The sequence below is a fragment of the Hippichthys cyanospilos genome, chromosome 15 (genome assembly GCF_059441005.1).
Source record: "Hippichthys cyanospilos isolate Australia breed blue-spotted pipefish chromosome 15, RoL_Hcya_1.0, whole genome shotgun sequence".
Classification (NCBI taxonomy): domain Eukaryota; kingdom Metazoa; phylum Chordata; class Actinopteri; order Syngnathiformes; family Syngnathidae; genus Hippichthys; species Hippichthys cyanospilos.
In genome coordinates, this window is record NC_142383.1 from 8,127,537 (window position 1) to 8,140,603 (window position 13,067).

General features: G+C 38.0%; 1 protein-coding gene across 2 annotated transcripts in view; it reads right to left on the reverse strand.

The window, feature by feature from the left end:
- dym (dymeclin) overlaps window positions 1-13,067 on the reverse strand; it is a 60,437-nt gene that overhangs the window by 11,631 nt on the left and 35,739 nt on the right. For both annotated transcript variants that reach the window (XM_088434434.1, XM_088434433.1), the window contains exons 15-16: window positions 11,335-11,517; window positions 5,234-5,347 (exon numbers count right to left, since the gene is read on the reverse strand). In XM_088434434.1, the coding sequence (XP_088290560.1) occupies window positions 5,234-5,347; window positions 11,335-11,517 (297 nt within the window). The remainder of the gene's footprint in view (window positions 1-5,233; window positions 5,348-11,334; window positions 11,518-13,067) is intronic.

Below are 13,067 nucleotides of genomic sequence, written 5' to 3' on the forward strand. Positions count from 1 at the left end.
AGGCCTAAGAGTCAAACATGCAAAGCTAACTAATCCCCCCTCCTCCTTGCTTTGCCCCATCCACAGGAGCCAGAAAGTCTGTCGGTTATCGCTGCTCAATAAGGCAGATTTCGGTGGGCCTAAACAACACATTCCACAGCCAATGCCCATAAGAGTCACTGAAACAACACACACTCACAAACAACAAGACGAAGGGAGGGTCATCCCCGAGGTTGTCGCCTTTTAACTTTTTCTTTTATTTGGGACAAACTTTGCTTGTGAGCATTTTACCTCTGACCAGGAACAGGAGTTTATTTTGGGAGTTAGCGATAACAAGCCAATGTTGATATTACAATGCTTTTAACTCATTCAAACCCAAAACATGTTTATCATGTTAAAGAGTCTAGACATTCAATCCCAGGTACCTATGTACTGTACATTTTTGCAAGGTGTTTTTTGAAGAGTTTGGCTAAAGGAAGGTCTAAAAATGGCCGGTCTTAAATTCATTAAGTACCTAAACCATCAATTACTCTAGGTAATTATGTACTAAAACAATTAGTTTATATATTAAAGGAAGTAATTACTTATACTATGTACTTTATTAGGTAATTAGGTACTAATTACCCGAGTACCTAAAGTAATCAAATACTTTATGCCTCAATTTAAGCCTTAAAACTGATCAATTACTTTAGTACCAGGAGTAATCAGAGTATTAATTAATTACCTCTAATACTTGAATTCCTTTAGTAGTTCATTAATTATTTCTTAAGAATTAAGAAGTTATTTTTAGATGCTCCTTCAGCAAAAACTTGAAATAAAAAAATCTACTTGGAAATAAAGGCATGGGAAAAAATACCCTGAGATGTGATTGTCTCTGTGTGTGGCAACCAGTCCAAGTTGTCCCTCACCTACATCCCAAGATGACTGGGATAGGTACCAGCAAGCTAGCGACTCTAGAGAGGATAAGGGGCTATAGAAAATGTATATGTGGCAAACTGGCAAAAGGTACTTCTTAATCTTTCAATGAGCAGAAAGATGTAAAAAAAAAAAAAAAAAAAAGTGTGGCGTGTCAGACATTGCCAAGAAGACTCGAAATCTTCCATTTGTTTACTTATCTTACAGATGTCTACTTGAGATTAAATAATTAGGTCCAGACTGATGTTATCTGAGGTAGAAATACACTGGAAGAGCTTTTCACACCATACTGAATGCTTTTAGATGTTGCATAATACCGTTTCACCAAAACAAGCTGTGAAAGAGGCATTAGGGCAATTGGTTCACAGCCTTTTTTCAGTGACGTAACCCCACTGATTTTTTTTGTGTCCAAGAACACTCTTACTAAAAAAAAAAAATAAATAAATAATCTTACTAAGAATAAATAAATAAAACAGTACTGTTCATATACAATTCTTATCAATACAGCATTATCTTAATGTTTTATCGTAAACATGCTTTAAACAAGAAATAATCACTTTCATTTTGAATAAAGATGCCAGGTGATTTACAGGAGATGCTATTTTGCAGATGACAGTTTGAAAAATAAAAACAAATTCTGATATGGGGTAGACTGTTTTTTATGGATATGGAATTGAATAATTATTTTTTCATGAATTTACAGTGTATTTTCGTGAGTTTAATTTGTTTTTATTTCACGTATTCCATTTGACAACCATTGCATGATATTTTAACTTGTGTGCTTGGAACATAGTTTGCTCTTGAGCGAAATAATTTACTATGCAAAAAGCCATTGACTTTATAGCTAAGAAGTCTTTTTCATGGGCAATTCATTTGTTTGGATTTTTCTGTTCTTACTAAACTAATGCTAATTATACTGTATGTTGATGATTAATGGTCAATTATCCAAAAGTAAAAACCTGGCGAGGAGAGCTCAATAAATTCAAAACAAGTGAACAAGACCCGGAGTTGTCTGTTGTTAGTAAATCAATGTAACCTACCCTGTGACTTACTGGTGACCAATCCAGGGTGACATTTCCCGATGTCCCAATGCTATTTGAGAAGGGATAAATGGCTGGTAGTAAATGAATTAGGCACGGAAAAAATGATCACTTTAGCATTTAAATAACGAAAATTCCTTTAGATACTTACAAGAGGTAATGAAGTTTTAAAGTCATTCACTACATTTTCAAAATTATTTGAGTACATAAAATAACTGATAAATTTTAGTACTTTCAAATGTAAAGTAATTACTAAAGCTAAAGTAAATGATAATTTTAGGACTTTAGTACCAATAGTAACCACATTACCACTCATTAACGAAAGCATTCATTACTTTAGTAGTTAGCCCAAATAATAAATTACTTTAGTACTTAACTATATGAAACAATTGAGCACTATAGTTCGTAATTGATTTAGCACCTGGCATTTTTGACCTTTTAACTACTTGTTAAAAAAGTGGTTACAAAAAAAAAAAAAGTACCAACGATTGAATGAAAAAAATGTGACTAAAATACTGTCAAAAATATGCCTTTGGGATTGAATGTGTGATATGGATCAATCCAATTTAATTTTTAGCAAAAGGTTATGGTATGTAAGAGTTTGCGGCCTAAGTGAACTGACTAAAAAGATTAGGTAAACATGAAGGTATCATCAATTAGGAAATACATATTTTCCCTAATTAAATGGGCCAACACCTTTGTCAACTGAGCCAAAAAAGATTCACAAATACGATCCTCAAGACATTGGCAAACATTGGATTTTTAGTCTATGATGCATTTTGCCCAATGGTAGCTGGAAGAGCTTTTCGCACCACACCGAATGCTTGAATGCATAGGCACCAGCTTATGGCAAGCCTGAACAGGATAAGTGGGCCAGAAAATGCATGAAGGTGTGGAATGTGGCGTTTCATTAATCTAACTTAAAGGTTATGGACTGTGGTGGTGTGTTCTGTATAGTGCGGTGTTCGCCTGCCAAAAGAAACATGCATCAAATGTGGTTTTGCGGTATTTAGCAAAGGAAATAAAAGGTTATGACATTGAGGGTGTCAGGTTAGGTGGAACACAACTTGTTACTACTTGCACCTTTAACAAATGCCAAAACCTGGCAAAGAGGCCTGAATACGTTCACAGAAACAAGCGAGCAAGCCTCAAAGTCAATGATATTTGACCTAATTTAACGATTATCCTTCACCGCTACCTCGTCAGCAATCTCTGCGCGTTCACTGCCAAGAGCTTTTAGCAGTAATTACCAATTCATTGATGATTCCACACAACATTAATCCAGCCTATGGATTTTCACGCTGGGGGCTGAGTAGCCGAATGAGCTCATCAGACGATGGCATGCGTGAGGTGTGGAGAGAGACAGCTGTTTGTTTGAGCGATGGCACCATCAAATAGTGGCCCATGTCTCCCTGAGGAGACATTGGCCAAATTGTCTCTTCACTTCACGGCGCCCTCTGGAGGTACAAAAGCACTCAGATGAGGGCGGCACGTCATTGTTTGAGCGAAGCCTATGTGCGGATGTAAAAACAAAGGATAAGAAGCACATCTATCTATCTATCTATCTATCTATCTATCTATCTATCTATCTATCTATCTATCTATCTATCTATCTATCTATCTATATCTATCTATCTATATATCTATATATATATATATATATATATATATATATATATATATATATATGTGTATGGTGGCCATCAGGCAGAAATCCTGTGCTGTCAATCAGTGTTTTTTTAAGTACAAATTTTTACAGAATAATCAGATTAATTGCCTTTAACAACATGCTATTTTTTACTAAGTAAAATTTTGTAATTTAAAAAAAAATCCTGACCGACTGCCAGCAAGACTATTCTTTTTCATTTCCTGTAAAATACAACAGGTGAACAAAATGACCATATCTGACTCACTGTGGCATGGGTGTTTTTCTTACGGTCTTCTCAAAGAAACAGTTGTCACGATTTCTCATAGGTTGAGTTCTGCCCATCAGCACTGTAGTCCAGCAGCATTTGCGAGGCCCATCTCGAAAGATGTACAGTTAATACTATTTCAACTTGTCTTTGCAAAGTGTGCCAACTTGATTTTTCCAATGAGCCGTCAGGCAACGTTTAAAGCAAAAGTATGCAAACGTCTATCTTTGTGCAAGTCTCAAAGTCTGGTTAGAATGTTAGCTGAGATCAGGTGCCACAGGAAATAAATGAAATTAACAGCCATTTTTTAACGCTTTATAAAATTTAAAATCCTACGTTAGCGCATTTGAGTATATTTGTGAGACACAATATACAACAATTTAACTGCTACTCCACTGGTGTCCGGCTTCCCATTTAGCTAATCGTTCCATATCCCGTCACAACAAATGGCGTGCGACTAAACTAAACGTTGACCACACTCACATAGCTTTACAATGTCGTTACAAAATAACGTTACAAAATAACGAACAGGTTTAAAATGGATGGTTGGCCCCGGCCATTTGGGTAGGGAGTGTCACTCACCACACTCACCAAACGATGATTGGTGTGGATAATCTTTCAAAGACCTACTGTATGACCATCAGGTGTTTGGTGAATTGGTTCACAAAGGAAGTAAAATGCTCAACATTAGCCTGATTGTAAGTGGATATGCTGAAGAAAACATGGCTGAAATACACAGCTGGGTTAACATGCTTGAAGGACACAGCGGCGGTGTCCACATGGCTCATCGATGGCTACATCACCTTGCATGTAGGTGGCGATGGCAAAGGCCACATGCCATCCCTCTTCCAAACGCTAGCAAGACAAATGCCTGGCGGCCGGTATAAAACATGGAACACATGATGAAACATGCAATTAAGAGCTTCAGCGGCGGTGTGGAGCTGAGCAGGAGAAAGACTGGATACATATTTCCTCGCTGATTAATGGAGGAGCGCCGGGAGGGGCCGGGGTTCGCAAACCCGGCAGGAGTGGTGGGAGTGTTGGGTAACGAGGTTTTGTGGCAGATTTATATCAGCCCCTCAACCCCCCTCTGATTGTATGTGCCCGTGACAAAGTGCCCCCGGCCCCCTTCCCATCTCCTTGAAATGTCATTATATGTTCGCATGGAGCAGGCCAGCAGGGATGGAAGGAAGATGGGCGTTATGGCTAATGAGAATGGGGTTTGGGCTTTTGTCACATCTCCCAATGGCTCTTTCCATCTTTCTCCCAGTTCCCCCCTGCTGTAATTCCTTTCCCACCTGTGCACACAACTTTATGGCGTGGAGTCATCCCAGTGGTCCCTATGCATGAATCGTCATTATAAACTGCTTCGGGCGCCGGTCTTACCTTCAACCTGTCTGTAGGAAGGGCCTGGGCTCCTTTTATGATCACCTCCTGGACCCTCTCCACCGACAGGTCACTTCCGGCCTGTTCCAGACGCTGGCTGAAGAAGGCAATCACCTAAACACAGGAAATAGTGGAGGAAAATGACTCATTCTGGACCAGCCACTTTCAGACCTTCTTTTACCTTAGCAAAATCCAAAATCAAGGAAATATTTGAATTGAATCCTTCAGGGTAAAAATATATAAATAAATACATTTAAAAAAAGGCATGAAAAGTACCCCAGGAAACCTTGAGAGTAATTAATCTCTGGGATGTTGACTTGCAATGATGAATCGACAATCAGTTACGGAATTAATTGATAACCATTTTTGACAATGGATTAATCGTTTAGAGAGTCACTTCAATTTGAAATTGTTCAAATCCTGTGAGGCAGACTTAGTGTTTTGGTGTTGAATTGAAACTGCGACGTTTGAAATGTTTTTTTCAAATGAAGCACTGAAGTAATTGATTACTTAGGGGAAATATATACGAAAGTAATCAATGACTTAAGATAGGTATTAAAGTGATTGATTACTTTGGGTACCAAACAAACTGATTATTTTAGTACTTAACACATTTAGTCAGACATTTTTAAAAATTGGAAAGTAAAAATAAATGTCTTAAATGAAAAATATGTCTTTGAGACTGAATGAGATGGGATTGAACGATTTAATTAAAGGATGGAAATTCAAAATTCTTTTTATCCAATTAATCGATTGACAATATAATTTGAAAAATTAATAAATTCTAAAAATAATCGCTGGTTTAAGCCTTACTGAGATGCATTTTGCCTTCTGAGGTAGTATGAAACTGACTTCAGGTAACTTGTAGGGATTAGTGCTTTAATGGTTCCTGAAAACTAAAATGATACGTTACCAAAGCTCGCATTTGGAGACACATTTGCTCCAGCGTTAACATGCAAACAACCAACAAAAACAACACAGATTTCATTATATAATCACCACTGAAATGTGTTGGCTCCCGTGTGGTGTGAGCTGACGTGTAACTACCATGCTGTGCTTGCCTTGCATTGGCTAAAGCTGGATAATGACTGCGGCTGGTGCCTTTCACAGCCTCAAAAAGCTCCTTGCTTTTTCTTTGAGACACACAGGCGCTCATTTCATGCTTATCTCATTGAAGCTTAATATCAATTGCCAGCCCTTACTTGCTCTAATCCTTGCGTCGCCACATCAGGCCCACAGCAGGAGCGCTCCTATATGACGACACCCTGTGCAATATGAAGCTTTAATGATACTTATAGAACCACACAACAAAGCGGTCTTTTCCCTATATATATCGGGCTTGTTTGGATGTCAGCTGACTGAGCTTTTCTAACAAGGCAGCAATAATCACTGATGCGGATGCACGATGGGACAATAAACTTTGGTGCAATAGCTTCTTAGCATGGAAAAAAACCGTGATACTTCAATGCTCAGCATTGCATCTCTGCTATTTGCGGCTGATGTGGTGCTGTTGGCTTCTTCATGTTATGACCTCCAACTGTCACTGGAGTAGTTCACAGCTGAGTGTGAAGCGGCTGGGATGAAAATCAGCACCTCCAAATCTGAGACCATGGTCCTCAGTCGGAGAAGGGTGGAATGCCCTCTCCGGGTCAGGGATAAGGTTCTGCTCCGAGTGTTGGGGTTCAATTATCTAAGGGTTTTGTTCACAAGCGGGGCTAGGGTGGAACGGGAGATCAACAAGTGCCGCATCGGATCGGCGCAGCGTCTACTGTGCTCTCGTGGTAAAGAAAGAGCTGAGCCAAAAGGCGAAGCTCTCTGTTTACGTACCGATCGATCTACGTTCCTGCCTCCACCTACGGTCATGAGCTGTGGGTTGTGACCGAAACAACGAGATCCCGGATACAAGCGTCCGAAATGAGTTTCTTCTGCAGAGTGTCCGGGCTCTCCCGTAGACATAAGGTGAAAAGCTTGGACATCGGGGAGGGACTTGAGGCGCTGCTCCTCCGCTTTGAGAGGAGCCAGTTGAGGTGGTTCGGGCATCTTGTTAGGATGCCTTCCGGATGTCTCCCTGGTGAGGTGTCCCGGGTCTGTTCCACTGGGAGGAGGCCTTGGGGACGACCCACTTTTAACCTGAACTTAACATTCATTGCTTGTGCATAACTTGCTTAAAGGGACAGGCCATATATTTAATTATTTATTGCAGTAAAAAGTTGATATTTTTGTCTATAATTAATTTAACTTTAGTTATTATATTCACATACAAAAACACATTTTTCTACTTAAAATTTTTTCTACATTTGTCAACTTAAAATGATATCACCTGTGTTCAAGATTCAGGAAACAATCACGGCTCAGCTGTTGGTCATGTGACGTTCATCAGTTGAACCGTGATTAATTGGTTGTTACCTGAACCTTCCCCCAATGTGGTGTCATTTTCAGTTGTTTTCAAAAGTATCGATTTTATGTGAAGGATAATATAAGCGTCAAATTAACTCATTCTAGCCCAAAGACATAATTTTATGTTCCTAAGAATATAGACATTCAATCCCCGGTACTTATTTATATATTATCAAGTGTTAGGTTAAAGAAGTGACTAAAAACGGCTGGTGCTAATAGAATTAATTATAGACAAAATATTAACTCGTTTTTGCTGAAAATGGCTAAATAAGTGGACTATCACTTTAAATACCACAAATAAGTTGTTAGTACCTATTATGAACATATGCCACATTCTACCACCTTTGCAAAAGGTCGATTTAGATCATTTTTACAAATGACAAAATCAAATTAATTCAATGTATTGCCCAGCACAAGGAATATTCCCAGCCCAAGTTAATTTAACACAAGCTCAAAAACAACAAAAAGTTGTCATTTTGCACATCATTATCTAAAGTACTGTATACATTGAGTATTTTTTTTATTTCAGACTCCCCAACTGACCTACTTGGAATGAATTATCCCATCTATTATACGATGCCTGATGGATTCAGCCCAAATGAGATCAAGCACACACCACGCTTGATGTTCACAGTGCTTCGCAATGTTCTACCCTGGAGATATGTATGAAATTTGATAATTAAAAATCGCAGTTTTACTGAGTCTTTCTAATGTTGTCGCCCCCCCCTCCCCTCAGAAAAAAAAAAATGTACACACATATACACACACACACATACATATTTGGCAACCCAACAGTGCTAAACACATCCACATGCAGTGTTTCTTTTTTCACAAGCAGAGCCCACAAGAGCATTCTGTGCATCTACAGCAAAATACTAATCTCCTCATCAAGGCCTCCCATATGGGGTTAATTTGGAGGAGCAGTTCCCTCAGTCCAGCATCTCATATGCACACGGATTTGCAAGCAAAGAGGAAGAAGACTTTGGAGAATCGCCTCAGGGAAGCTGATTTAACAGAGGGATTCCAGCAAGCATGCTTCCTCATACTTATGGATAACAGTGGTGCCTATGGCGATGTACTATGCAGCAAACCCCCAATTGCATAAACACATACGTATAAAGTGCGCACACACTCACACGCATGCACTTACGCACACGCACGCACACACAAAGACTGTTTGGCTTTCTTTTCCTTTTTCTACTTGACTGACAAAGCCATAACAGACAGCTTTTTCTTGCCCCCCTCTCCTGTCAATATACAGTCCTGTAAATATTATTAACTCATTCACTGTCATTGACGAGTATAGATGTCAAAGATCCATTTTTACTGGTCTGGCAGTGATTAAGTTAAAGCTCATTCACTGCCAGTGACAACCACATGAGAGAAAAATCAATTTGAACTCATTCAGTGCCATTGACAGCTGTGGAGGGCAAAAATCAATTTTTGTTGAGATGCATTGACAGATCTAGAAGTGAAAGATCCATTTGAACTCTACTGGCAGTGAATGAATACATAAATATTTGACATTGGTCCAACTTTGCTGTTATATTTTGAGTCAAAACGACATGTAAAAATCACAACCCCCAAACCCTCCAAATAGAAACATTTTTTTTACATCAGTATACTCACAAAATGTATCTTTCTGTATAAAAAAATAAAATAAATAAAAATCAAAAAATCAAAATAAATGGTCAGCAAAACAACGTGAAGTAACAACAGTAATACATTTTTAAAATGGCTGTAAATTAATTGATAGGAAATTATGCATTACTTTTGAATTGTAGTTCAACTAAATAATGACAAAGATAAAATGTATGAAACAAGCATGAACAAAAAGAAAAAAAATATGGTAGCCCTAGAAAAGCTAGAGAATAATATGACACACAGCATAACAGGAGGATTACCGTAAAGTGGAGGGAGCTAAAAATTGTATGACTATTATAGTATAAACCAGATGAAACAAACATTTTTATAAGGTAGAACAAGATACATTGTCATTTCACAGGAAATTGCAATACCAAAATATTAGGTGAAAACTGTTGCCCAAATAAAAAATATTTCTCAGTACATTTATGACCCGCAAGATATGAAAAGAAACTTTTTCAAGTGAGTAGCTAAATTGAAAGTATGGGCAAAGCACGTACCGTGTGCCAGTTTGATCATTTCTGAGCATATCGGGAGCATTATCAGTGAGGAATATGTGTTTGTGAATTCATTTGGCCTTTGCACCCATTGTATGTGACCTTGTTTTATGTGATTCTTGATTACTGACCATTTGCTTTCTGTTCTGTATGAATATTGGTTCCTGGTTAGCGCATTCAATTTGCGAGCACGCGAGAGAGAAAAGTGCATGAGCATAGTAGTCGGGTGTGAGGAGAGAAGAAGAAGAAGACTGAACACAATTCTTGTCGTTGTTCATCTATTTAGTAGGAAGGAAATATTTATCACGGCTTCAATGTGATTGGGACCCACAATAGGTAAAGGCCACTTTTAATGCTATCACAATCAGCAGATCCGTGAAGGTCAAACTCCACTCGTTGGAAGCGCAGTGAAACGTTGTACATATATTTGTGACAGTGTGGCTTTCGTGCATCCCATGAGTTTGCAAAATGTGACAAGACTGATTTAAATGAGAATAGGACAGTTGAATTGTTTGTATTTGTGCGTCCTGCTGCAGGCTTGTGTTTTTGTTTTTTTTTTTCTCCTGCAGCACAGACTTGGCTTTCCAGAACGGGCCGTGCGGTGACGTCACGGCACAGCGCACCTTTGACAAAGTACATAAGCTGACAGGAAACGAACGGATTGATATTTGTTTATGTTTAATATCTATTTGGGGACATTTCAAATCAATTTTAGATCATGGTAAATGAGAATCCCGATTCTTATGTGAATCGATTTTCTTGACACACCCCTACTATATATTACTATATACTTATTATAGTAAGTCTATACATATATACTTAGTTAGCACACTAACCAGGTGTGCTATCCCTTGGCTAAAATAGAAGATTTGATAATGACAAAATTGTCCAAATATTGCACAAGGGTTAATGAGAAAAGGGTTAGCTAAAAGCCTAATGCCTAATGACTAACATGAAAATGGCCAGAGAAGCTCTGGTTTCCTTACTGTTAACTTTGGTCTCTTCAAAAGGGACAACTTTTACTTTCTTTTTTATTTATTTAATTTGATTATATAGCGGTTAAATTGCCTAGTTGCTCAGCACACTCTGGCATTATGATTACTTCATTAATATTCACGTAAACAAGCGAATGAAAATTACCAGAGCACTCCTACTACATCTCCATTACATGTCTGCCAATCGTCTTCTAAGGGTGAGTAGTTTTACAGCATTTTGTTTGTACGACAGTTATTACCTTCATTTTATAGTTGTATGGCAGATTGGAATGCTATGTTAAAAAAATATATGGCTACTAACCGAGATCAAGCAAGGAATGACAGTGTCTATGTCGCCAGTACATGTTGGCTGTTTTCATCAACATTTGAGTTCAAACGGTTAAACATAATTTCATGTGTGAACACCACTGTCGGTCAATGAAGTGAATTGGTAACTGCTGAATGTTATTGTACGGTAGTGAGTCATTGATGCAGTTAGCACCTATGTATTATGCTATTATGTTTTCAAATGTTTCCGTTATTTGAAGAAATGATGTAACCTTGAGGTGGTTTCATGCATTATACTGACCGTGTCCAGATTTTGCATGATGTCCTGGAAAGATGGGTGTGTCCGAAACTGCTCAAAGAGCTCTCGCTTATAGAGTAGCGCGTACACCAGGTTAGAGTTGTGGTGCAGTGAGTTGCAGAGGCAAGAGTTGATGATCTCCAGCATCATGCGGATCACTTCCTCAATCACATTCAAGTCCTGAGCCTGAGGGAGAAGACGGAGGAGGATAACATAAAAGGTTAATTGGCTTCCCACAACACTGGTTTCACATTTAATGTTGTTTTTAAATGATTTCTTCCAGAGAGATTAATGTGTGTACTTTGGGGGTCAAAGAGGAAAAGAAAACTAAAGCCAAAATGGAAGCTGTAAAGTGCTTTCATTTGCTAACTGTCGCTATTGCCTAGGTAACATATTAGTTGCTACTACTTGAATATTTGCTAGTGAAAGACCGATATAATTTTTACAGATGCAAATTATTAAAGTCAAGGAGGTCGACAAACAATATTTGAAGCCAATATCCATTTTACAGAAAATTTTACTGAAATTTCTTCTCACAGGTACTCAACCAATAAATCAAGTTTTTCAAAAATGTAACTTCAAAATTCACTGTTTTTTTTTTTTTTTTAATTTCAAACAAAGGTTTGCTGAAATATTAGATACTGAAGCTCCCTGAAGTTTTACAATGATGAATCATCAGCCATTAGATTAAAAAACACACACACACACACAAAAAGCTTGCTAACCCAAACAGTTTATACTAACAGCTCTTCCAGATTATTTTAAATTTGGAGTATTGGTGCATGTTGTATTGGGTTCACTGAACTATAAGATTATTACAATTCCAGTGTACAGTAATGAGTAGTCATTCCACAATGTTGTGGGCGTCTGTGTTTATTTTCTAGGCAGCTATGAGACTAATTTGTTCTGCGCCATTCCTTCTTTATTATTTCACCTATAGTCAGCTTTGCTTGACAAAAACTGTAAGATACCACAAACATTGTTCAACATAGAAAACTTGCCTTTATGTATATATTGCATAGGCCTCCCCAAAACCAGCTGCTAGTTGTTTTTTTTTTTTTTTCATTTTTGTGGGGTCATACTCTGAATCCTTTATTCATAAACTATAACCATTTAAAGGAAAATTGATTATTTAGGTTAATTGGCAAAAGAAAAGGCTTTATATTCTTGGTTCAGTGAGCCTGGCTGCACAATAAAGTACCATAACATTATTATTTCAGACTTGAACTACATATACCAAAGCATGATAAAAATAGTACGTACATATTAAATCAATCCATCTGCTGTTTATGGGGAACATGTGTGTTTTTCTGTTCATCTGGTCGGATAAATCACGCGTCAACGCCCCAAAAGACTGCTGCCGCCAAGACGAGATAACATTCGTCGTCTGCGTGTACAGCTATTCAACGGTGTGATGACAACATTTTAGATTAAGATCCCGCCCTGGCACAGTCTGTTCCCACGCTCCATATTCATGAAAACAAACTGTGTTTGGTATGTGTAATAGGGGCTGTACCATGTTGTGAAAACATGAAAAAAGTATTTGACCTCTTGTCAAAATCATACAATTTTGGATTGTGTCTTCATTTTATAAATGGAGGTATTGTTTTAAGACAACTGTGCCTGAGGAAGAACAACCTGTAATTAATAAAAAGTGCAACTAAGTGTTGATACCTGTCATGCACTCGTGGGCACAAATGTTAGTCGTTTACCACACACATAATCAGTCCAGTGCT